We start from the raw sequence: 23,142 nt of genomic DNA, 5'->3' as shown, positions 1-23,142 counted from the left end.
ATACCACTAATTGTCTTGATCGACTGCCAACAAATCTTGCCGAAATATTCGTCTGCTAGGAACTGTCGCCGCGGAATTGGAACACCGCACGCCCTTGCCATTGGCTACACCATTTTCGGGCTGAAGGAGCTCAGAATTTTTCATACAAACGTCACTTCCGCCGCATCGCTCCTTACCGACCCCCTGACATGTACTCTCCGCCCGGCGGTGACTTACCGACCGTCCCATTCGTAATCGCAAGGGACGGTATGATACCGTATACCGAACGAAAACTCCGCCCGGCGGTAGCGTACCGCCCGCTCGTTCGTAATAGGCCCCCACATCCATTGCTAGAACTGCAAATTTTCACATTGATTGCTGACTTGGGATTTATAAGCGATTTTTATACAGAAATTAATGAAAATTCCTTCGAGGAATGACAAAAATGGGTCACTTTGTTATTTTTAGCACGTAAAAAACTCTATTACTATTCGATATTTTTTCTACCATTGGTTGTACGAGCGAATATCTACTTCTTCGCGCTCGCATTCGAAAATTAACGTAATCATTTGAAATACGGTTATCGCTTACGTAAGTATGGATTTACGTAAGTCGAGACATACGTAACTCGGGGGATGCCTGTACTCGTGTTCAGTAGCAAGTCTCTTTTTGGGCTTTATTTTGCCTAAACTTCAACAACATATGTACATATCTCCAAAGTTTTTCAGGACAAAGTTTGTGGTGCCACTTGTGCTTCTCGAGGAATTTTAGTTTCCCTTACTCTTTTTGTTTTCCTTGGTTGCTCACCAAAAATGTTTCTTTTGTGGGTGAAGATATACATACATATGCACACAAAGGGAATTAGTGGCAAATTGATTAGTCTGTTTCGATTCATGTCGGATTTAATGATTATTTTGAGTGCATTTCCTTTATAATTGCCCCAGTTTTCACTGTTGTTGTGTATTTTATGCATCATAACACCTCAACTGCACTCAGTTGCAGTGGCCTAGTGGAATAAACACGAAACTGGGATGGTGGTGAATGTGAGATCGAATCCCCGACGTTGAAAAAATTGCTCATGTATATTTTTTCAGGTTGTTCACACGTTTTGTATTTCTTTATACATTTCACATTGTTTTAAATTCGCCTGCAACAGCATCACTCACTAAAACAGAATTGTTAACTGTAATGAGCCACATAAAAGTTAATAGTAGGCAAGGAAGGGTGGTCTTATCGAACCTTATTATAAGAATGGCTACATTTAAAAGGCAAGGGATTCGGAAAAGAGGTTCAGACGGTGGTAAAGGGTGGATAAAAACCATACGTGCGTTAACATAACTGAAGAGTTCAAATATTGGTGAGAAGAGTCAAACATTTTGTTTTATTACTAGAAACTTACTATTCTTTTTCTATTAATATTGATCTTAATTACCTATTTGCTAGTATTCATTTAGTTTGCACTCTCCTCAGTTTTCTCGGTTGTGCTGTCAGATTTGAAAACTTACTTGCACCTTTGTGGAGTGTGTTCATTTTGTGATCATCGATATTAGTTACCTAATTTACCTTTTTGAGCATCATCATCCCAATCAGCACAAAAGATAATTTAGACGGAAATTATTTTGGTAATTTGGGGCAAATTTACCCTAGTAGCCTATACCCTTTTTTACCACGTAAATACTCGCATGCAGAATAGCCAACAGTAAAGTATAAAAAATATATATTGAGGCATTTACTTTATGTGTGTTTGTGTACATTTACTTTTGTACGAGGTTGAGAAAACTTTAAAGTAGAAAAGTAAAGTTCAATATATCCACAGTGACACCATAGTGATATTTTTTTCAAATTATTTTCAATTTCATTTCGCAAATAGTTTCACATTATATGTACGCTATCGATGAAAGGCTATGGTCATTAACAAAAATTCAAGTACTTTAAAATTACCTGATTATTTTTGTAAATAAATAGAAAAGGGCAATAATTTTCATCGTATAATTATTTTCGTGAAAATAATTACATGAAAGACCGGATTCACATCTTGACGGTTGGTATTTTGGATCCTCAACTGCGATTTGCAACTAATGGACCGTAACGTTGGCTACTAGTGGACAAATAAACAATGAAGGAGGAACATGAATGCGACTGCAAGTGCCGAAGTAACATGCCTGGCAATTATAATTTCTAGCCAGTACTGGAGCATGAAGTAAACTAAACTAAGTTACCTGATACAATGCTAAAAATAGTAAAATACAATTCAGTGGAAAATTTAACCAGAGAGTTGCATCACTTTTTGTTGTGACGCCATGGTGAGGCAATATAGTTTTTAATAATCAATTATAACGTGAAATTAATAATGTTCTTCTGAACGAGAAAAAATCTACGTTCATACAATTTCACCCTCACCAAAAAAAAATACAGCTAAGCCCATTGCTTAAACTAAATGGTAAAATACTTTCTGGATCTACATCCACTAAATTTTTAGGACTGTTGGTGGATGGTTGCTTGCAATGGGATCTGCATACAGACACCATTTGTTCCAAGTTAACCTCAGGGTGCTACCTGCTAAGACGACTTGTTCCTATCTTCAATATGGAGAAAGCTTTATCAATCTATTATGCTTATATCTATAGCAGGCTCAAATATAGCATTGCTGTATGGGGTCACTCTCAACACACCCTGAGATTGTTTTGATTACAGAAATGGGCCGTGAGGATATTGGCAGGTGTTGGAAAACGCAGTAGCTGCAGAATCCTTTTTAAGGAGCTGAACCTCATGACCCTCACTTGCATTTATATCTACTCCTCAATTTTATACGTAAAAGAACAGCACATGTCCCTCAAGCTGCTAGTAAACAACGACATTCACAATCATAACACAAGATATAATAAAGACTTCAGAGTGATCTCTCATAACCTCTCTCTATATGCCAAAAGCCCAGTGTATGCTGGTGTGTTGTTTTTTAATTCTCTACCAAAAGAGATTAAGGAAACTAAATCTTTACAGCAATTTAAAAATCTGCTAAAAGGTTTTTTGATTGATGGAGCCTTTTACACTGTGAATGAGTATTTCAATCGATAGAGTTTTGGATTGTGTGTGTATAATGTGAATTTGTACTGATTGATATTTGCTTAAAATGAATTATTTTACTTCTCCAATCTTCTGTATATGACATTGATTGTGTGTACATATTGTGAGTTTGTAGTATTTTTTATTCTTGACTTGCCCTATATCCAATTTCTTGGATCAACAGGGCTAATAAAAAATTATTATTATTATTATTATAATCAATATAACTGAAATTAGATTCCCTCAACATCTGCTAAAGTATAGCACTCTTTATTTACAGTGATTTCATTGAAAATTTCGGGTGAAAAAGTTTGGAAGAGCAGTTTTTAGGATTCTCGCTTGGTCGAATTTGTTTCCTCGTAACCATGCCCTGAGTTTGGTGTGGAAGCTGTTGTCACCAAGTGCTCAACAAAAGAAAATTAATTATAATAATAATAATAAATTATAAAGTAAAAAATAAAGTTCCAAGTTTAACATTGTTTCTATTTTAAAAGAAATCAAATTGGCAATTCCTCTTAAAAAATAACTGTTATTTCTTTCGGTCACTTCTCTTTCTTTGAGTACGTATGTCCTCATGAATGTGGGTTTTATTTTTGTTATTATTTCTCTTTCACCAAGTGGTTATTTCCTAACATAAATGTCGTATTTGTATATGTATTCATTTTTTATTTATATATTTAAGGTTCCTATACTTCCCCAGGCTCTTTGTGCTAATAATAATCAATCTATTTCTTATAATCTAAAAGCTGTTAGCAATTCAATCAATAAAAAATTTCTTGATATTGAATCAGTCCGCCCTCCAAGTAATTTTGCCAGCCAGTCGAATATAGTTAACTCACCTTTCAGCATTTTTCTTTCCCCTGTGACACTAAGGAATTGCTGTAAGTTCTTAAGAAATGCAATCATTGTTCTTCCACTGGAATTGATCTCTGGGTCTTTACTTATCCTGTGCAAGGATCACTTAGTTGATCCCCTTCTATTCCTCATTACTTGGTCCCTACAAGAGGGTCTACTTCCAGAAGCCTTAAAAACTAGTTAAACTATTCCAATTTACAAAGGTAGAGGTGATAGTGATGATTTAAATAACTTTCGTCCCATATCCCTGCTCTGGCAGTTTTCCAAAATATTTGAGCAAATCTTTTTAAATTGTTTAATTCCACTTTTGGAGGATCATAAACTGTTATCTAATAGCCAGTGGGGTTTCAGGAAAGGGCAATCTACTTCTCTTGCCCTACTCCATGCAATGCACTTTATTTTCAAATCTGTGGATGAGAAAAAATGTACTCTGGGAATGTTTCTGGATTACTCCAAAGCCTTTGACATGGTTGACCATCAATTGCTGCTTAAGAAATTCAATGCATTTCTTTTAAGGGGTGTGGCTTTAAAATAGACTCTATCCTACCTAAGCAAGAGATACCAAATTGTTTGTTTAACCCATGATAAAAATAAACACATGTCTGATCCTTCATCTATCAAAACTAGTGTACCACAGGGATCTGTAGCTGGCCCAATATTATTTATAATTTTTATAAATGACTCATTAGTAGAGGTCCGTGAAAGTGGTTTTATTTTTTGCTAAAATTTGTTTTAAAACCATGTGATGTCGGTGCTATAGTAAATTTTGGCAGTGTTATTATAATGCTACAATTTTCCCACATTTATAAGCGTTTTATTATTTTATGGTACACATTTCATGGATACTTATACTTTTATTAAGCATTTTACATAACATTTAACACAATTTCGATTGCACAATTTATCTGATAAAACTAAATGAAAGAAATGGTTCAACTTATATTGGTTCAAGGTATATGAATGGTTCAAGTATGTAGGCTTGATAAATACGATCGGCAAATGGCAAATCCCCACTTCCTTATATGTGAGTACTTTAAGAGCCATTCCAGAATTTTTGGAATGTTAAGTTTAGAGAAACTAATAAAGCCTTTAAAAATGCTTCATTAGTAGCCACAACAAGCTCCTCCTCCATTTTCTTTGACTGAGTGACTGTGTGTTCAAATGATAGCTGTTGTTTTGCAGGTCCCCTTTCTTTCGCATGTGTAAGTGTATCGCTACTGATGTGCTTTAACAAAGAGTCACATCTTTCAAATTCAAATATTTTATCGCAAACTTTGCACAGTAATACTCTGTCTTTCACATAAAATCCTTCTGAGCTGAATTCACTTGCCCTGGTATGAACAGTATCACTAGCTTTTGGCATTTTAAAATTCCTATCCTTCGTTCGATATTTAAAGCTATGGAACTACGATAAAAAACAGTCCAACCGCAAAACACAACAAATCACAATGGTGTTTTCAAACAGAGTGCTGGGTAGCTACGGTATAACCATAGTACTGTATAACTTACAAATTTGCCGAAATGTTTCTTGTCGTGGGTTCCCTTTCAATTCCCCTCATCCAGAAGTTGAGGGAAGGTAGATACAACAAAATCGCTTAGTTTTGATTACAGTTAATGCCAATGGGTCAAGAAAGACAGTGAAAGAAGCACACACAACTAAACATAATAGGATTCAAGGAAACATGAAAAATTATTACCCATTTATCGGTCCTGAAACATCTAGAATGAGACACTTTCTCACCCGAAGAATTAGATATTAGATTTGGCCAATGTTGAAATGATTTTTTTTGCATTGAAGCTCAGTAGAGAGCCAAATATCTGACGATCCGTCTGCTGATAAGGAGAACCCCCCTCCTTCTATCCTTTCTGTTCCTTTCTTTCCTTCCCCCTACTGCAAGAGCTTCGTGCTTTCAAATAACCATACGTTTCTATGTCTTTAAACAAATCGAATCGCTCAGTTGACGGCCGCCGTGGTCATCACGGCACCCATTTCAATCCGGCCCAGCAGTGCGCCGTCTACGGCGTGAAATACAGGCAGTACTACATTGGGGCCGCTTTCTGCCAAAACAACTTTTTGCCGGCCGCCATTCACGTCACGTCGCGACGGCGTGAAATTCAGGCCGCTTTCAGATGAGACGACTCTCTGCCACACTGTGGGCCGTGCCGTGAACAGTGGCAGAGTTTAAGTCAACAAAATTAGTACATTAGACCCACACTCATGGTTTTCCTGCAACAAGTTATCCAATAACGCTGTCTAATGCATCGCGGTGAGTCACCGGAATTACTGCTCAGCATTGACGCTTACCGGGCACATGAGCTTGTATTTCCACTCTTCCGCGGCTGCGTTGAATTTCTTTCCGCACATTTTTAATTCATAATATCTAATTCTTCTGGTGAGAAAGCGCATCATTCTAATTATTTCAGGATTGATACATGGGAATCGAAGAGAGAGGCTGTGATAAATTTAACGGCAAATTCTGGCGGAGAAATCACTGCAGTGCACAATAATACGCTGATGCGTTATGCGCGAGACTAAACAAGCCAATTGACCTTGGAATCATAATGAGATAGAGCAAATGAACTTCTGCAGCGTTAAACAATGAAGGCCTAGGCTTTAATAGATTATGACTCATTAGATGTGATTTTTTTGCTAATCCACCAAAAATCGCAGAAAACGCAAAATCGATTTCGCGTTATTTAGTGTTATTTCGCATTATTTTGCGATATCGCATCTCGCGAAATTCACAGACCTCTACTCATTGGGGATTGGGAACAACAGTAATGTTGGTAACATAACTTATGCTGATGATACCAGGTTTTTAATCTCATCCCCCAACATTGACTTATTACTTCCTGAAGCCCAAGTTTTACTTGACTCAGTATTTGAGTGGAGCAGTAGGAACTCTCTCAAGCTAAATAGCAAAAAAACTGAATTGGTTTCATTTAAACATAAATGCATGACAAAAATTCCAGATATAATGCTGGATGGCAGCGTAATAAAAACAACAACAAGCATTAAACTTTTAGGCGTACATGTCCAGTACAATGGAAAATAGGATGTCCATGTCTCCAAACTTATTTCACTATGTACTGTACTCCTCAATATTTTATTTACGATATCTAAAATCCTCTGTGTCCAGAAATATTTTACTTACTGTTTATTTTAGCCATTTCTATAGCAGAGCTACCGATTGCATCCTACTCTCTGGGGTGGCTCACCCACCCTATTGAATAAAGTCTTTCTCCTTCAGAAACGTGCCTTTTGTATCATTCTAAACCTGCCCTATAGAGAATCGTGTAGACCCCACTTAGCTCATAAATTACTCACATTAACCTGTGCCTATATCCTAAATCTGTTACCCTTCATCAAACAAAACCTCCACCTAGTTGAATCAAATGCAAATATCCATACTCATTTCACCCGCACCAGTAAACATATTCATCAGACCCATCATCTCTCATCACTAACATTACACAGTCCCTTAGCTATTGGAATTAAATTGTATAATAATTTACCTGTCACCCTCAAGTTAGTAAAAGAACAAAATGTATTCAAATGTAATCTCAAGAACTATCTGTTATTAAATGCTTTCTATAGCTTGGACGAATTCAGTGCAAAATGCATATAGGCATCCTTCTTTTGTCTATCTGCTATTAATCTTGTTTAAATCTCCATGTTTTTTTTTACTTTTGTTTGCATCGCCTGATTTCCTTATGTTTGAAAAAATTATGTGTTTCATTTTGATGTATATATCATCTTTGTGTTTATATCCATTTGCTCTTTTTGCTGACGTATCCCATGTGTTTTATGTCTGATAAAATTGTATGCATCATTTTGATGTGCCCTATACATATTTGCTTTTTGCAAATCGTTCGGCAACTAAAGATATTATTATTATTATTATTATATTTAGTACATTTTCGTCATTCAATAAACAGTTACTCTTCAATATCAATGTCGATTTCGTTCATTTATCATTTCATATGAACACCTATTGCACATTAAAGCTATTCACTGTTAGTTCACAATAGCACCGATAGAGAGAGTGTCTTTATGTTTATTTTAAAGCTCCACAGATGGCTCTGATGTTGCATCAGGAAGTTTTACCCGGAAAAAGTACGAATTTTACCTGGGTTTTACCACGAAATTACCAGAATTTTACAACTTAAATTTACAGATATTTTACCCATTAACAGGCAGGCTACCCAGCTTTTACCACAATTTTACCCGTGTAAAATTAGGGTAATTATGGGGTAAATATCTTTTGTGCTGACTGGGATATGTCGTGTTATTGTTAGTTGAGTTATATAGCTAAAAAGGCCTTCATAATCATCACATACTACTTCACTAGGGTTTTGTGTTGAATGCGTTCTCTGGTTATCAATTAATACAATGATCCAACTAATATCTCATCACAGATTAGTTCAATTAATCGCTAGGCTAAAAAAGAAAACTTGTTGATTTTATACACTGTAGTGAATGCAAAACCTAGAAGGCCAAAAGATCTTCCCACTTATTGTAGTGACACACCTTTTTCACATTCCGTGTTCTTCTCTTCAGCTATAAGGTTGTTGTTCTATCCGAGTCTCATGTGCGCGCCCCTACTTTGCAATGCCTTTCTGTGGTATCTGCAATTCAATCTGCAGCGACACAGTCAAGAGCTCATGTGGTGAATGCAAGTCTTTCTTTCATGAGGTCTGCGTCTCTGTGTCCGATGTTCAAACTCTTTAAGGATCTTCGAAAGATGTGGGTGTGCGACTCCTGCTCATCCCAGCTGCATGCTCCTCCAAGTGACTAACACACCCCAATTGGACATCGCCACTGCTGGCGAATCTTTGGCTGCCATGGTCACTGAGCTGCTCACCAAGAGCACCACGAGGGCATGAAACAGGCCTTTGTCCGTCTCCCACCACGCCTCTCATACCCTCAAAGGTATCATAGTTTCCCTTGCCAGTGTCACCCAGCGCATCCAGGTGGTAAATCAACGCACACAACATGTCATCGCATTAATTCAGCTGAACGTTAATTTATGATTAGACAATAATGTTTCAGTGATATCCTTGGAAACATGAATCATGGAACCATAAACCATGGCAAAGGGAGCATAAGTAAAGCGTATGAAAAGGCAAAATAAAAAATTAATTTTCACTGGTCTTCCTTTAACTTGTATTCAACGTAATCAGCTGATAGGAATGACCCTTTGTCACCAGTCTTAAACAATTATGTTAACACCAACGCAGGGTTTTTATGCCCCCTTCACCACTGGGCTACGGTTATGTTCTTGTACAATTCCCTTACCTTTAAAATGCTCTAGTCATTCCTATAAATTATGCATCTAACCCTTCCAAATTCCTAACTTTTATAGGACTCATTTATGTAAAAAGAGTACATAAAGCTGTAGCAGTGAACTTAAAATGAATTGAGATGTATTAAGAAATACAAAACGTGTGAACAACCTGAAAAAATATACATGAGCAATTTTTTCAACGTCGGGGATTCGATCTCACATTCACCACCATCTCAGTTGCATGTTTATTCCACTAGGCCACTGCAACTGAGTGCCCCAGTTTTCACTGTGGCAATTTCATTAAGTAAATGCACACAAAATAATCATTAAATCCGACATGAATCGAAACAGACTGATCAATTTGCCAATAACATCTCCCTTTGTGTGCTTTTTTATGTATATCTTCACCCACAAAAGAAACATTTTTGGTGAGCAACCAAGGAAAACAAAAAGAGTAAGGGAAACTAAAATTCCTCGAGAAGCGCAAGTGGCGCAACAAACTTTGTTCTGAAACTTTTGAAAGTGACGGTACATCTAGATGAGAAAAAGGCTCAGAAGATGGTGCAAAGGCATCAGGTGCATCTTTTTTCATGGCACACAGTGCACTTCTTGTTATACCCTTTGTTGTGACCCATAAATATACATACATAATTGAAATAAGGTGAACAATGCCCTTTATTTATTTATTTCCCATTTCCCCGTAAACAGCACTTTGCGGCCTTTATAACGGGTTTTTCAACATCAACAACTTACAACACAAACATCCATGCTCTGGTTAGGGATCACCTACCCAGGCGGGATTCGAACCCGCGACCTACGGACTGGCAGGCGAGGACTTTACCCCACCGCCACCGAGGCCGGCAAGTTCAGGAAGTTCACACACGATTCATAGTATATTTACCAAAACAAGCGGTTATTATGTAACATTTAGAAGACAAATGTGCCTACCATGCAAGAAACTTCGACAAGACTGTGCTGCAAAGATTGTCAATGTACCTGCAGGTGATCCTCGATGTGCGATGCAGACAGTGATGACCTTTGAGGGAAGAGGGCACAGCACATGGGCGTGGCAAACGTGAGGCAAAATCCACAGAGCAGCACCTGGAGTGGGGCACTGAGCCAGGGGAGGCGTGCCAGTGTGCCACGGCGCTCCAGAGCATTCATCACAATAGGCGGGAACACTGCCATTCAAAGAGAGCACACACCAGATGAAAGCACTTAGCACCAGGAAATGCTCCTCTTATGAGCAACCTAGACTTTTATAAACAGGTGACTGTTCTTCATACATATTTTGAGTATAAACATGAGCAATTAAGCTAAGTTATCAAGATACAATGCATAAAATATCACTTTGTAAAATATGTAATGCCATCAAAGCAAATCCGTAGATATCATATTTTTTTCATTCCTTTGAAAATGATGCACATATGCCTCCGTAGACTTTCTTTGGAAGAGTATGAAGTCCTTCTTTGATTCCTATTTACACTACAAACAAGTTATTTGAGGAAAATTGGAGCCAAATTAGGGCTTCCCAAAATCATCAGTTCATACCTCTTAAAGCAACACAAGGTAAAATATAGATTAACCCAGTAAAAAGTTGCTATCATCACAAATAATTTAATAACAAAATAAATAGTGGAGTTAACATAATTTAAGAATTTCTGTATAACTTTTCCAATTGCTGAAACAAGTTTTTGCATTAATACAAGCAATCAAAATAAATTTTTAAGCTAACGTTTCAATTAACCTGGAATCATAGTAAAAATGACAAATATATTACCGGCCCTAGAATTGACCGCGAACCTGAACCATCGCATCCTATTCATCAAACGCAAATGTTCAAATGAACACGAAATCAAAATGAACGCGAGATCCCAAATGTACAGCCAGAGGAAACGAATGACCCCCAAAACATGAACACCAACACCCTCCGAGAAATGAACACTGTCCGAGAAACGAATGCCCTCCTCCGAGAAACGAATGCCCTTGCAAAATGAACAGCTTCAACAGTCCCATGGACGGAGGGGAATGTTAGAGAAGGAAGGGGAGGTGCTTGGTCCCCTATGACACACTTCTGCAGCCTTGGATAGTCTGAATCATAACCGCCATCTGTTGTAACCACTAACGCACTTGATGGAGTAAGCCGCAGCGCAAAATACCTCTTGGAGAGCATACCTGTTGGACCGAATGCGCCGCACGTGTGCAGTGCAGTCATGAACAGTAAACAGGGAGTTTTGGAGAACTGTTCATTTTCGAATGAGTTAATTTCAGTGAACAGTTCGTATTGGCAATTCGGTTCTTTTCGACCCATCTCTAAACAAGAGGGCTTTGAGAGCTTCCATGCATTTTACACGTCTCAGAGATCAAACTGCAACATCTAGCAGCATCATTTAATACATGAGATTATTGTGAATATGGATAGCTTTCTGGCAATGAGGGTAAACAACACTTCATCCACAAAGTGGAAGTATGTCTCCCACTACTGACTGTCTCCCATTCCCGTTTTGACAGCCCTCCTCTCCAGGCCACCGAGAACAGCCCAGGAGTCAGCTAGTGGAAGCAGCTAGTGGAAGGGAAGAGAGGGAATTTGTTCAGAGAGGGAGACTACAATCAGGGGGGAAACATCACAGGGAAAGTAGACAACAAAGGATGGGTGGCCTTGGAGAAGTGACGTCAGGACCAGCAGTGGCAGCAGAGGGAAGCAACTTCTTTGAGTTGAATGTCTGGACAGTTTGTGGCCACGTTGAGTGAAGAAAGGAGAGAAGAAAGTGCTTTCATGGCAGATGAAGAAAAAAGGGAGGTTTTGCATTTTCTACTGCATTTACTGACGACTTTGCGAGGCATTGTGTTATGCCAACTGATTGCTGAAAAATGAGCAGAGAACTTGCATTTCAATGTTTGAATGCCATTGTTAATAAAAAATGGTGAGAATTAACCCCAAATTATGGTTACGCTTACAGAAAAATACTTTCCCATTTTCTTGATTTTTGTAAAAATTTAGAAACTTTGAGGCAAAAATTCTTTCACAAGATTTGCATCAATTTTGAAGAAAATAAATCTGTACTATTAATGCATTTTCAATAATTTGCTGGGTATTAAAACAAATCCCTCTCCAAGACATAGAAAGTGCGGTGGAGCACCACTGGAGACATACATTGATAAGACAAAGCTTTCAGAAAACATGCTTGTAAACTGTACAAATAGAAAAGCTGATTGGAGAGCAGAGTGCATAAGTGCGCCACGCAATGGGTGAGACAAGGCATCCTCATACCTCACCCAAAGACCTAAAAGTTGGCCTCAAGCTCATTCCACACCAATAGCATGTCAAGCAAACAATTCCAGGGAAGAGATGAACGCATCTGCCTCCTTCAGTCACTTCTTAGTAGCATTCCACAAAAAATTCACAACATAGTAAGGCCAAGACATCACTCTCACAGCAATGAAAGAAGAAAGCTTTGCACTGCACAATTCACATTTGGAAAGATCATCTCAAACCAGAGGCCACAAGTCTGCAGGCTGGAAGTGACTAAGCTCTTCAAAACAAAGAGCAAAACTAGAATAACGTAATCAAACTATCACTGGATGATACATTAGTACTCTCCCAAAAGAGACACAGACAATACGGCACAACCACTGAGGACATTCCACTCTTGAAAATAGAGAGAGTGTAACCTCACAAGATAACTAGACAATATTGGTTCAACCCACACATTAGACGATACCAGGCGTAGAAATTAGTCAAAAGGCCAAGTGTTGATGCAAGACCGTACATGCTTCTGCACAGAATTGTACCCATGCAGGCCACATGTATTCCATTTCAGTACAAGGACAGTTGAATAGGACAGAGACAAATGAAGAGACGAGATAACAGCTAGCGCAACAAAAATGCATACAATGCTTCAATTCCATCCTACGGCAAAGTCTACTAAATGCGATGAGCACGCAACTACTGAGCACTGTGTGTGACTGACAAAACACCTCTCACACCAAAGGATTCCTAACCGCAAATGTGTGACAGGGTGAACAAAAGGCTTTCACTCAACTACACATTTTGCTTGATTTTCTTGATACTTGAATTCTTGTTTTCAACTTGCACCAATGAATAAAAAAAGACATGAACCTCTAAACTACAGATTGAAAACTGTCTTCGACAAAGTGCACCCTGAGGAAACTAGTCAACACTAGACATACAAACATCTATTCTTGAGATGGCAAAAAACTTTTTCTGAATGTTTGTTGTGAAAAGGTTGGTGAGCCCAAGAGCACAAGAAAAAGCTATATTGAGATAAACGAATGACAACAAATATTTTGGACTTTAATCTGCAGATGAAAATTCTCAAATTAGTTAGATCTAGACCTATTACTGCAATTCAGAACACTTAATTCGACATCGGTCTCTTTATCGATGAAATTGTTTCATGTATCATTGATTCTATGACGCAAGATGTTCTCTTCCGGGCATTCATTCTTGCCATCATTAGCCCACACTACACTACTTCAAGTTAGCAAATATATTAGGGACTCTTGCTACGACTCATGCATTACCTTCTAATGGCAAGCAATTGTTGGCTGTAGCAAACAGAAGCAGAATAAATGCCTTGACTCAGGTTGAGCAATGCATAACAATCACTGACCATCGTAAGCTATCTTCTCCAGGATTCTCTCTCACATCAAACTCCAACATCCAAAGTTGGAAGTTGTCCAAATTCAAGGAAATATTTGCTTTAACTTGTCCTGGACACAATGGCACAATTCCAAAAAATCATGACAATTCTCCATCACCATCATTGCGCCCAGAATGTATCTCACACACTAGTGATTGAACCAACACATTATTAAAAATCCAACGCAAAGACCAGACTTGGTGGAACAAGGAGATATTTATGATGAAGCAAAAAACCCACTACTGTTCCACAAACATTTATTAGGCGGAAGACCAGATGAGGGAAAGGGGGGAAGTCCAAACATAAAAAGGACTATTTCAATCTAGCACTTCTTTTCTGTTCGTCGACAGGAATTTTAAACTTACGGTTTAACTGCTGCCCCATTGCACTCATCACATGTCAGGGCAGAGTCACCACTTTTATCTTCAGGACACACATAGTCCATCGAGTTAAAAATCACTTTTCCTAGGGAGGTCGGGGAGTAAAAACACACTCGGTATTTGTCCTTTGGAATGGGATTACGAGCACTGAAGGGAAGAGGACCAAGGAAGAGTAATGTGCAACAACGTTTGAGCTCTGCTTTGGGAGCCAGCAGCAGACTGGTTAGGTGACCATAACTTAGTATTGATCAAATGCCACCTAAAATTTTAAAAAATTGAAGAAAGCCATGAGAAACACTTAGCAGAAAATGAAGGAGGCACAGAATTACTGGATTTCAAAGAAGCAGAGGAAAAAAGAATAAGAGAGGATGCGACCAACAAATCTATGGAGGAACACCATTGGAGGGGGTGCACAGATTAGAGGGGGTGCACTGATTAGATGGGGTGTGCAGATTAGAGGGGGTGTGCAGATTAGAGGGGGTGTGCAGATTAGAGGGGGTGCGCAGATTAGAGGGGGTGTTCAGATTAGAGGGGGTGTGCAGATTAGAGGGGGTGTTCAGATTAGAGGGGGTGTGCAGTATAGAGGGGGTGTGCAGATTAGAGGGGGTGTGGAGATTAGAGGGGGTGTGCAGATTAGAGGGGGTGTGGAGATTAGAGGGGGTGTTCAGGTTAGAGGGGGGTGTGCAGATTAGAGGGGGTGTTCAGATTAGAGGGGGTGTGCAAATTAGAGAGGGTGCACAGATTAGAGGGGGTGTGCAGATTAGAGGGGGTGTGGAGATTAGAGGGGGTGTGGAGATTAGAGGGGGTGTGCAGATTAGAGGGGGGGCACAGATTAGAGGGGGTGCGCAGATTAGAGGGGGTGTGGAGATTAGAGGGGGTGTGGAGATTTGAGGGGGTGTGCAGATTAGAGGGGGTGTACAGATGAGAGGGGGTGTGCAGATTAGAGGGGGGTGTGGAGATTAGAGGGGGTGCGCAGATTAGAGGGGGTGTTCAGATTAGAGGGGGTGTGGAGATTAGAGGGGGTGTTCAGATTAGAGGGGGGTGCGCAGATTAGAGAGGGTGCACAGATTAGAGGGGGTGTGGAGATTAGAGGGGGGTGTTCAGATTAGAGGGGGTGCGCAGATTAGAGAGGGTGCACAGATTAGAGGGGGTGTGGAGATTAGAGGGGGTGTTCAGATTAGAGGGAGTGTGCAGATTAGAGGGGGTGCGCAGATTAGAGGGGGTGTTCAGATTAGAGGGGGTGTGCAGATTAGAGGGGGGTGTTCAGATTAGAGGGGGTGTGCAGATTAGAGGGGGTGTGCAGATTAGAGGGGGTGCGCAGATTAGAGGGGGTGTGGAGATTAGAGGGGGTGTTCAGATTAGAGGGGGTGTGCAGATTAGAGGGGGTGTTCAGATTAGAGGGGGTGTGCAGATTAGAGAGGGTGCACAGATTAGAGGGGGTGTGCAGATTAGAGGGGGTGTGGAGTTTAGAGGGGGTGTTCAGATTAGAGGGGGTGTGCAGATTAGAGGGGGTGTACAGATTAGAGGGGGTGTTCAGATTAGAGGGGGTGTTCAGATTAGAGGGGGTGTTCAGATTAGAGGGGGTGTGAATATTAGAGGGGGTGTTCAGATTAGAGGGGGGTGTGCAGATTAGAGGGGGTGTACAGATTAGAGGGGGTGTGCAGATTAGGGGGGGTGTGGAGATTAGAGGGGGTGTGCAGATTAGAGGGGGTGTACAGATTAGAGGGGGTGTGCAGATTAGAGGGGGTGTGCAGATTAGAGGGGGTGTGGAGATTAGAGAGGGTGTTCAGATTAGAGGGGGTGTACAGATTAGAGGGGGTGTTCAGATTAGAGGGGGTGTGCAGATTAGAGGGGGTGTGGAAATTAGAGGGGGTGTGCAGATTAGAGGGGGTGTGCAGATAAGAGGGGGTGTGGAGATTAGAGGGGGTGTTCAGATTAGAGGGGGTGCGCAGATTAGAGAGGGTGCACAGATTAGAGGGGGTGTGGAGATTAGAGGGGGTGCGAAGATTAGAGGGGGGTGTGCAGATTAGAGGGGGTGTACAGATTAGAGGGGGTGTGAATATTAGAGGGGGTGTGGAGATTAGAGGGGGGTGCGCAGATTAGAGGGGGTGTTCAGATTAGAGGGGGTGTGCAGATTAGAGGGGGTGTGCAGATTAGAGGGGGGTGCGCAGATTAGAGAGGGTGCACAGATTAGAGGGGGTGTTCAGATTAGAGGGGGTGTGCAGATTAGAGGGGGTGTTCAGATTAGAGGGGGTGTGCAGATTAGAGGGGGTGTGCAGATTAGAGGGGGTGTACAGATTAGAGGGGGTGTGGAGATTAGAGGGGGTGTTCAGATTAGAGGGGGTGTGCAGATTAGAGGGGGTGTGCAGATTAGAGGGGGTGTGCAGATTAGAGGGGGTGTGGAGATTAGAGGGGGTGCGCAGATTAGAGGGGGTGTTCAGATTAGAGGGGGTGTGCAGATTAGAGGGGGGTGTGCAGATTAGAGGGGGTGCGCAGATTAGAGAGGGTGCACAGATTAGAGGGGGTGTGCAGATTAGAGGGGGTGTGGAGATTAGAGGGGGTGCGCAGATTAGAGGGGGGTGTGCAGATTACAGGGGGTGTACAGATTAGAGGGGGTGTGCAGATTAGAGGGGGTGTTCAGATTAGAGGGGGTGTGGAGATTAGAGGGGGTGTGCAGATTAGAGAGGGTGCACAGATAAGAGGGGGGTGTGGAGATTAGAAGGGGTGTTCAGATCAGAGGGGGTGTGCAGATTAGAGGGGGTGTTCAGATTAGAGGGGGTGTTCAGATTAGAGGGGGTGTGCAGATTAGAGGGGGTGTTAAGATTAGAGGGGGTGTGCGGATTAGAGGGGGTGTACAGATTAGAGGGGGTGTGGAGATTAGAGGGGGTGTTAAGATTAGAGGGGGTGTGCAGATTAGAGGGGGTGTGGAGATTAGAAGGGGTGTTCAGATTAGAGGGGGTGTGCAGATTAGAGGGGGTGTTCAGATTAGAGGGGGTGTTCAGATTAGAGGGGGTGTGCAGATTAGAGGGGGTGTGGAGAGTAGAGGGGGTGCGCAGATTAGAGGGGGTGTGGAGATTAGAGGGGGTGTTCAGATTAGAGGGGGTGTGCAGATTAGAGGGGGTGTGCAGATTAGAGGGGGTGCGCAGATTAGAGGGGGTGTGCAGATTAGAGGGGGTGTGGAGATTAGAGGGGGTGTGGAGATTAGAGGGGGTGCGCAGATTAGAGGGGGTGTTCAGATTAGAGGGGGTGTGGAGATTAGAGGGGGTGTGGAGATTAGAGGGGGTGTGCAGATTAGAGGGGGTGCACAGATTAGAGTGGGTGTGCAGATTAGAGGGGGTGTGGAGATTAGAGAGGGTGCACAGATTAGAGGGGGTGTTCAGATTAAAGGGGGTGTGCAGATTAGAGGGGGTTTTCAGATTAGAGGGGGTGTTCAGATTAAAGGGGGTGTGCAGATTAGAGGGGGTGCACAGATTAGAGGGGGTGTGCAGATTAGAGGGGGTGTTCAGATTAAAGGGGGTGTGCAGATTAGAGGGGGTGCACAGATTAGAGGGGGTGTGCAGATTAGAGAGGGTGCACAGATTAGAGGGGGTGTTCAGATTAGAGGGGGTGTGCAGATTAGAGGGGGGTGTGGAGATTAGAGGGGGTGTGCAGATTAGAGGGGGTGTTCAGATTAGAAGGGGTGTTCAGATTAGAGGGGGTGTGCAGATTAGAAGGGGTGTTCAGATTAGAAGGGGTGTTCAGATTAAAGGGGGGTGTGCAGATTAGAGGGGGTGTTCAGATTAGAGGGGGTGTTCAGATTAGAGGGGGTGTGCAGATTAGAGGAGGTGAACAGATTAGAGAGGGTGCACAGATTAGAGGGGATGCAAAGATTAGAGGGGGTGTGGAGATTAGAGGGGGTGTGGAGATTAGAGGGGGTGTGGAGATCAGAGGGGGTGTGCAGATTAGAGGGGGTCACAGATTAGAGGGGGTGCGCAGATAAGAGGGGGTGCACAAATTAGAGGGGGTGTTCAGATTAGAGGGGGTGTTCAGATTAAAGGGGGTGTGCAGATTAGAGGGGGTGCACAGATTAGAGGGGGTGTGCAGATTAGAGGGGGTGCGCAGATTAGAGGGGGTGTGGAGATTAGAGGGGGTGTGGAGATTAGAGGGGGTGTGCAGATTGGAGGGGGTGTGGAGATTAGAGGGGGTGTGCAGATTAGAGGGGGTGCAAAGATAAGAGGGGGTGCACAGATTAGAGGGGGTGTGCAGATTAGAGGGGGTGTGCAGATTAGAGGGGGTGTGCAGATTAGAGGGGGTGTTCAGATTAGAGGGGGTGTGCAGATTAGAGGGGGTGTGGAGATTAGAGGGGGTGTGGAGATTAGAGGGGGTGTGCAGATTAGAGGGGGTGTTCAGATTAGAAGGGGTGTTCAGATTAGAGGGGGTGTGCAGATTAGAGGGGGTGCACAGATTAGAGGGGGTGTGCAGATTAGAGGGGGTGCACAGATTAGAGGGGGTGTGCAGATTAGAGGGGGTGTGCAGATTAGAGGGGGTGTGCAGATTAGAGGGGGTGCACAGATTAGAGGGGGTGTGCAGATTAGAGGGGATGCACAGATTAGAGGGGGTGTGGAGATTAGAGGGGATGCACAGATTAGAGGGGGTGCACAGATTAGAGGGGGTGTGGAGATTAGAGGGGGTGTGGAGATTAGAGGGGGTGTGCAGATTAGAGGGGGTGTGCAGATTAGAGGGGGTGTGCAGATTAAAGGGGGTGTTCAGATTAGAGGGGGTGTTCAGATTAAAGGGGGTGTGCAGATTAGAGGGGGTGCAAAGATTAGAGGGGGTGTGCAGATTAGAGGGGGTGTTCATTTTAAAGGGGGTGTGCAGATTAGAGGGGGTGCACAGATTAGAGGGGGTGTGCAGATTAGAGGGGGTGTGGAGATTAGAGAGGGTGCACAGATTACAGGGGGTGTTCAGATTAGAGGGGGTGTGCAGATTAGAGGGGGTGTGGAGATTAGAGGGGGTGTGGAGATTAGAGGGGGTGTGCAGATTAGAGGGGGTGTTCAGATTAGAAGGGGTGTTCAGATTAGAGGGGGTGTGCAGATTAGAAGGGGTGTTCAGATTAGAAGGGGTGTTCAGATTAAAGGGGGTGTGCAGATTAGAGGGGGTGTTCAGATTAGAGGGGGTGTTCAGATTAAAGGGGGTGTGCAGATTAGAGGAGGTGCACAGATTAGAGGGGTTGAACAGATTAGAGGGGGTGTGCAGATTAGAAGGGGTGTTCAGATTAGAAGGGGTGTTCAGATTAAAGGGGGTGTGCAGATTAGAGGGGGTGTTCAGATTAGAGGGGGTGTTCAGATTAAAGGGGGTGTGCAGATTAGAGGAGGTGCACAGATTAGAGGGGTTGAACAGATTAGAGGGGGTGTTCAGATTAGAGGGGGTGTGCAGATTAGAGGGGGTGTGCAGATTAGAGGGGGTGAGCAGATAAGAGGGGGGGTGCAGATTAGAGGGGGTGAGCAGATAAGAGGGGGGGTGCAGATTAGAGGGGGTGCACAGATTAGAGGGGGTGTTGAGATTAGAGGGGGTGTGCAGATTAGAGGGGGTGTTCAGATTAGAAGGGGTGTTCAGATTAGAGGGGGTGTGCAGATTAGAGGGGGTGCATAGAGGGGGTGTGCAGATTAGAGGGGGAGTTCAGATTAGAAGGGGTGTTCAGATTAGAGGGGGTGTGCAGATTAGAGGGGGTGCACAGATTAAAGGGGGTGTGCAGATTAGAGGGGATGCACAGATTAGAGGGGGTGTTGAGATTAGAGGGGGTGTGGAGATTGGAGGGGGTGTGCAGATTAGAGGGGGTGTGGAAATCAGAGGGGGTGTGCAGATTAGATGGGGTGTGGAGATTAGAGGGGGTGTTGAGATTAGAGGGGGTGTGCAGATTAGAGGGGGTGTTCAGATTAGAAGGGGTGTTCAGATTAGAGGGGGTGTGCAGATTAGAGGGGGTGCATAGAGGGGGTGTGCAGATTAGAGGGGGTGTTCAGATTAGAAGGGGTGTTCAGATTAGAGGGGGTGTGCAGATTAGAGGGGGTGCACAGATTAAAGGGGGTGTGCAGATTAGAGGGGATGCACAGATTAGAGGGGGTGCACAGATTAGAGGGGGTGTGCAGATTAGAGGGGGGGTGGAGATTAGAGAGGGTGCACAGATTACAGGGGGTGTTCAGATTAGAGGGGGTGTGCAGATTAGAGGGGGTGTGGAGATTAGAGGGGGTGTGGAGATTAGAGGGGGTGTGCAGATTAGAGGGGGTGTTCAGATTAGAAGGGGTGTTCAGATTAGAGGGGGTGTGCAGATTAGAAGGGGTGTTCAGATTAGAAGGGGTGTTCAGATTAAAGGGGGTGTGCAGATTAGAGGGGGTGTTCAGATTAGAGGGGGTGTTCAGATTAAAGGGGGTGTGCAGATTAGAGGAGGTGCACAGATTAGAGGGGTTGAACAGATTAGAGGGGGTGTTCAGATTAGAGGGGGTGTGCAGATTAGAGGGGGTGTGCAGATTAGAGGGGGTGAGCAGATAAGAGGGGGGGTGCAGATTAGAGGGGGTGCACAGATTAGAGGGGGTGTTGAGATTAGAGGGGGTGTGCAGATTAGAGGGGGTGTTCAGATTAGAAGGGGTGTTCAGATTAGAGGGGGTGTGCAGATTAGAGGGGGTGCATAGAGGGGGTGTGCAGATTAGAGGGGGAGTTCAGATTAGAAGGGGTGTTCAGATTAGAGGGGGGTGTGCAGATTAGAGGGGGTGCACAGATTAAAGGGGGTGTGCAGATTAGAGGGGATGCACAGATTAGAGGGGGTGTTGAGATTAGAGGGGGTGTGGAGATTGGAGGGGGTGTGCAGATTAGAGGGGGTGTGGAAATCAGAGGGGGTGTGCAGATTAGAGGGGGTGTGGAGATTAGAGGGGGTGTTGAGATTAGAGGGGGTGTGCACATTAGAGGGGGTGTTCAGATTAGAAGGGGTGTTCAGATTAGAGGGGGTGTGCAGATTAGAGGGGGTGCATAGAGGGGGTGTGCAGATTAGAGGGGGTGTTCAGATTAGAAGGGGTGTTCAGATTAGAGGGGGTGTGCAGATTAGAGGGGGTGCACAGATTAAAGGGGGTGTGCAGATTAGAGGGGATGCACAGATTAGAGGGGGTGTGGAGATTAGAGGGGATGCACAGATTAGAGGGGGTGTGGAGATTAGAGGGGGTGTGGAGATTAGAGGGGGTGTGCAGATTAGAGGGGGTGTGCAGATCAGAGGGGGTGTGCAGATTAGAGGGGGTCACAGATTAGAGGGGGTGTGGAAATCAGAGGGGGTGTGCAGATTAGAGGGGGTGTTCAGATTAGAGGGGGTGTGCAGATTAGAGGGGGTGTACAGATTAGAGGGGGTGTGCAGATTAGAGGGGGTGTGCAGATTAGAGGGGGTGTGGAGATTAGAGGGGGTGTGCAGATTAGAGGGGGTGTACAGATTAGAGGGGGTGTGCAGATTAGAGGGGGTGTGCAGATTAGAGGGGGTGTGGAGATTAGAGGGGGTGTTCAGATTAGAGGGGGTGTGCAGATTAGAGGGGGTGTACAGATTAGAGGGGGTGTTCAGATTAGAGGGGGTGTGCAGATTAGAGGGGGTGTGGAAATTAGAGGGGGTGTGCAGATTAGAGGGGGTGTGCAGATTAGAGGGGGTGTGGAGATTAGAGGGGGTGTGCAGATTAGAGGGGGTGTGCAGATTAGAGGTGGTGCGCAGATTAGAGGGGGTGTGGAGATTAGAGGGGGTGTGCATTAAAGGGGGTGTGCATTAGAGGGGGTGTGCAGATTAGAGGGGGTGCGCAGATTAGAGGGGGTGTGCAGATTAGAGGGGGTGTGCAGATTAGAGGGGGTTTGCAGATTAGAGGGGGTGCGCAGATTAGAGGGGGTGTGGAGATTAGAGGGGGTGTGCATTAAAGGGGGTGTGCATTAGAGGGGGTGTGCAGATTAGAGGGGGTGCGCAGATTAGAGGGGGTGTGCAGATTAGAGGGGGTGTGCAGATTAGAGGGGGTTTGCAGATTAGAGGGGGTGAGCAGATTAGAGGGGGTGCACAGGCAGCAGCTGGGGAAGCTCTTGGTAAAACAAGGGTGGCTATGAAAAAACCATGGATTACGCAGGAAGTCTTAAATCTCATTGAAGAAAGGAGAAAGTACAAGGATGCGAAAACAGAGGAAGGGCAGACTAACTACAAGAGAATAAGAAGGAGATATGTGGCTAAGCAAGGAAGGCTAGAGAAGCTTGGATGAAACATATCTATGACGACGTTCAGAAAAATCTTATGCATGGAAATGTAGAGGCCGCCTACACAATAGTTAAGAACCACCTTATGGAAAAGGGCATTAGATGCAATACAATTTGGAACAAAAATGGAGAACTATTGATTGAAAACGAAGAAAAAGGGAAGAGATGGAAGGAATATCTGGAAGATTTGTACAAAGGAAGCAGCCTAAGAATGAATGCTATCAAAAACGAGAGGGAAGTAGATGACGATGACATGGGAGCCTCAATTTTAAGATCAGAATTTGATGCGGCTGTCAGTGACCTAAGGATAAATAAAGCGTCTGGAATTGATGATATTCCCGCAGAGCTAATTAAAAATGCTGGAGATAAGACGTTGAACCAGCCGTACAAAATCATTAGCGAAATGTATTCGATAGGTGAGATACCAAAGGACTTTCAGAGGAACATTATAATCACTATTCCTAAGAAGAAAAGAGCGGAGAACTGTGAAGATTTTAGGACCATAAGCCTGACGTCACATGCCTTGAAGATACTGACAAGGATCATCTATATCTACATTTGGATGAGGACCAATTTGGATTCAGAAAAAGCAAAGGCACAAGGGAAGCAATATTGGCTATTCGGCTCCTCATAGAAAAGAGAATGGAAAAGAAAAAGCCAACATTCATTGCGCTC

At 43.3% G+C, this 23,142-nt stretch overlaps 1 protein-coding gene across 3 annotated transcripts in view; it reads right to left on the bottom strand.

Moving 5' to 3' along the window:
• The window catches only part of LOC124154741 (sideroflexin-1), a 100,404-nt gene that overhangs the window by 10,280 nt on the left and 66,982 nt on the right, over positions 1 to 23,142 (bottom strand). For all 3 annotated transcript variants that reach the window (XM_046528645.1, XM_046528643.1, XM_046528646.1), the window contains one exon: positions 10,182 to 10,366. In XM_046528645.1, the coding sequence (XP_046384601.1) occupies positions 10,182 to 10,366 (185 nt within the window). The remainder of the gene's footprint in view (positions 1 to 10,181; positions 10,367 to 23,142) is intronic.

Source organism: Ischnura elegans, chromosome 2 (assembly GCF_921293095.1).
Source record: "Ischnura elegans chromosome 2, ioIscEleg1.1, whole genome shotgun sequence".
NCBI classification, from domain to species: Eukaryota; Metazoa; Arthropoda; class Insecta; order Odonata; family Coenagrionidae; genus Ischnura; species Ischnura elegans.
Note: the sequence above shows the minus strand (reverse complement) of the source record. Positions and strands in the feature narration are given on the sequence as shown.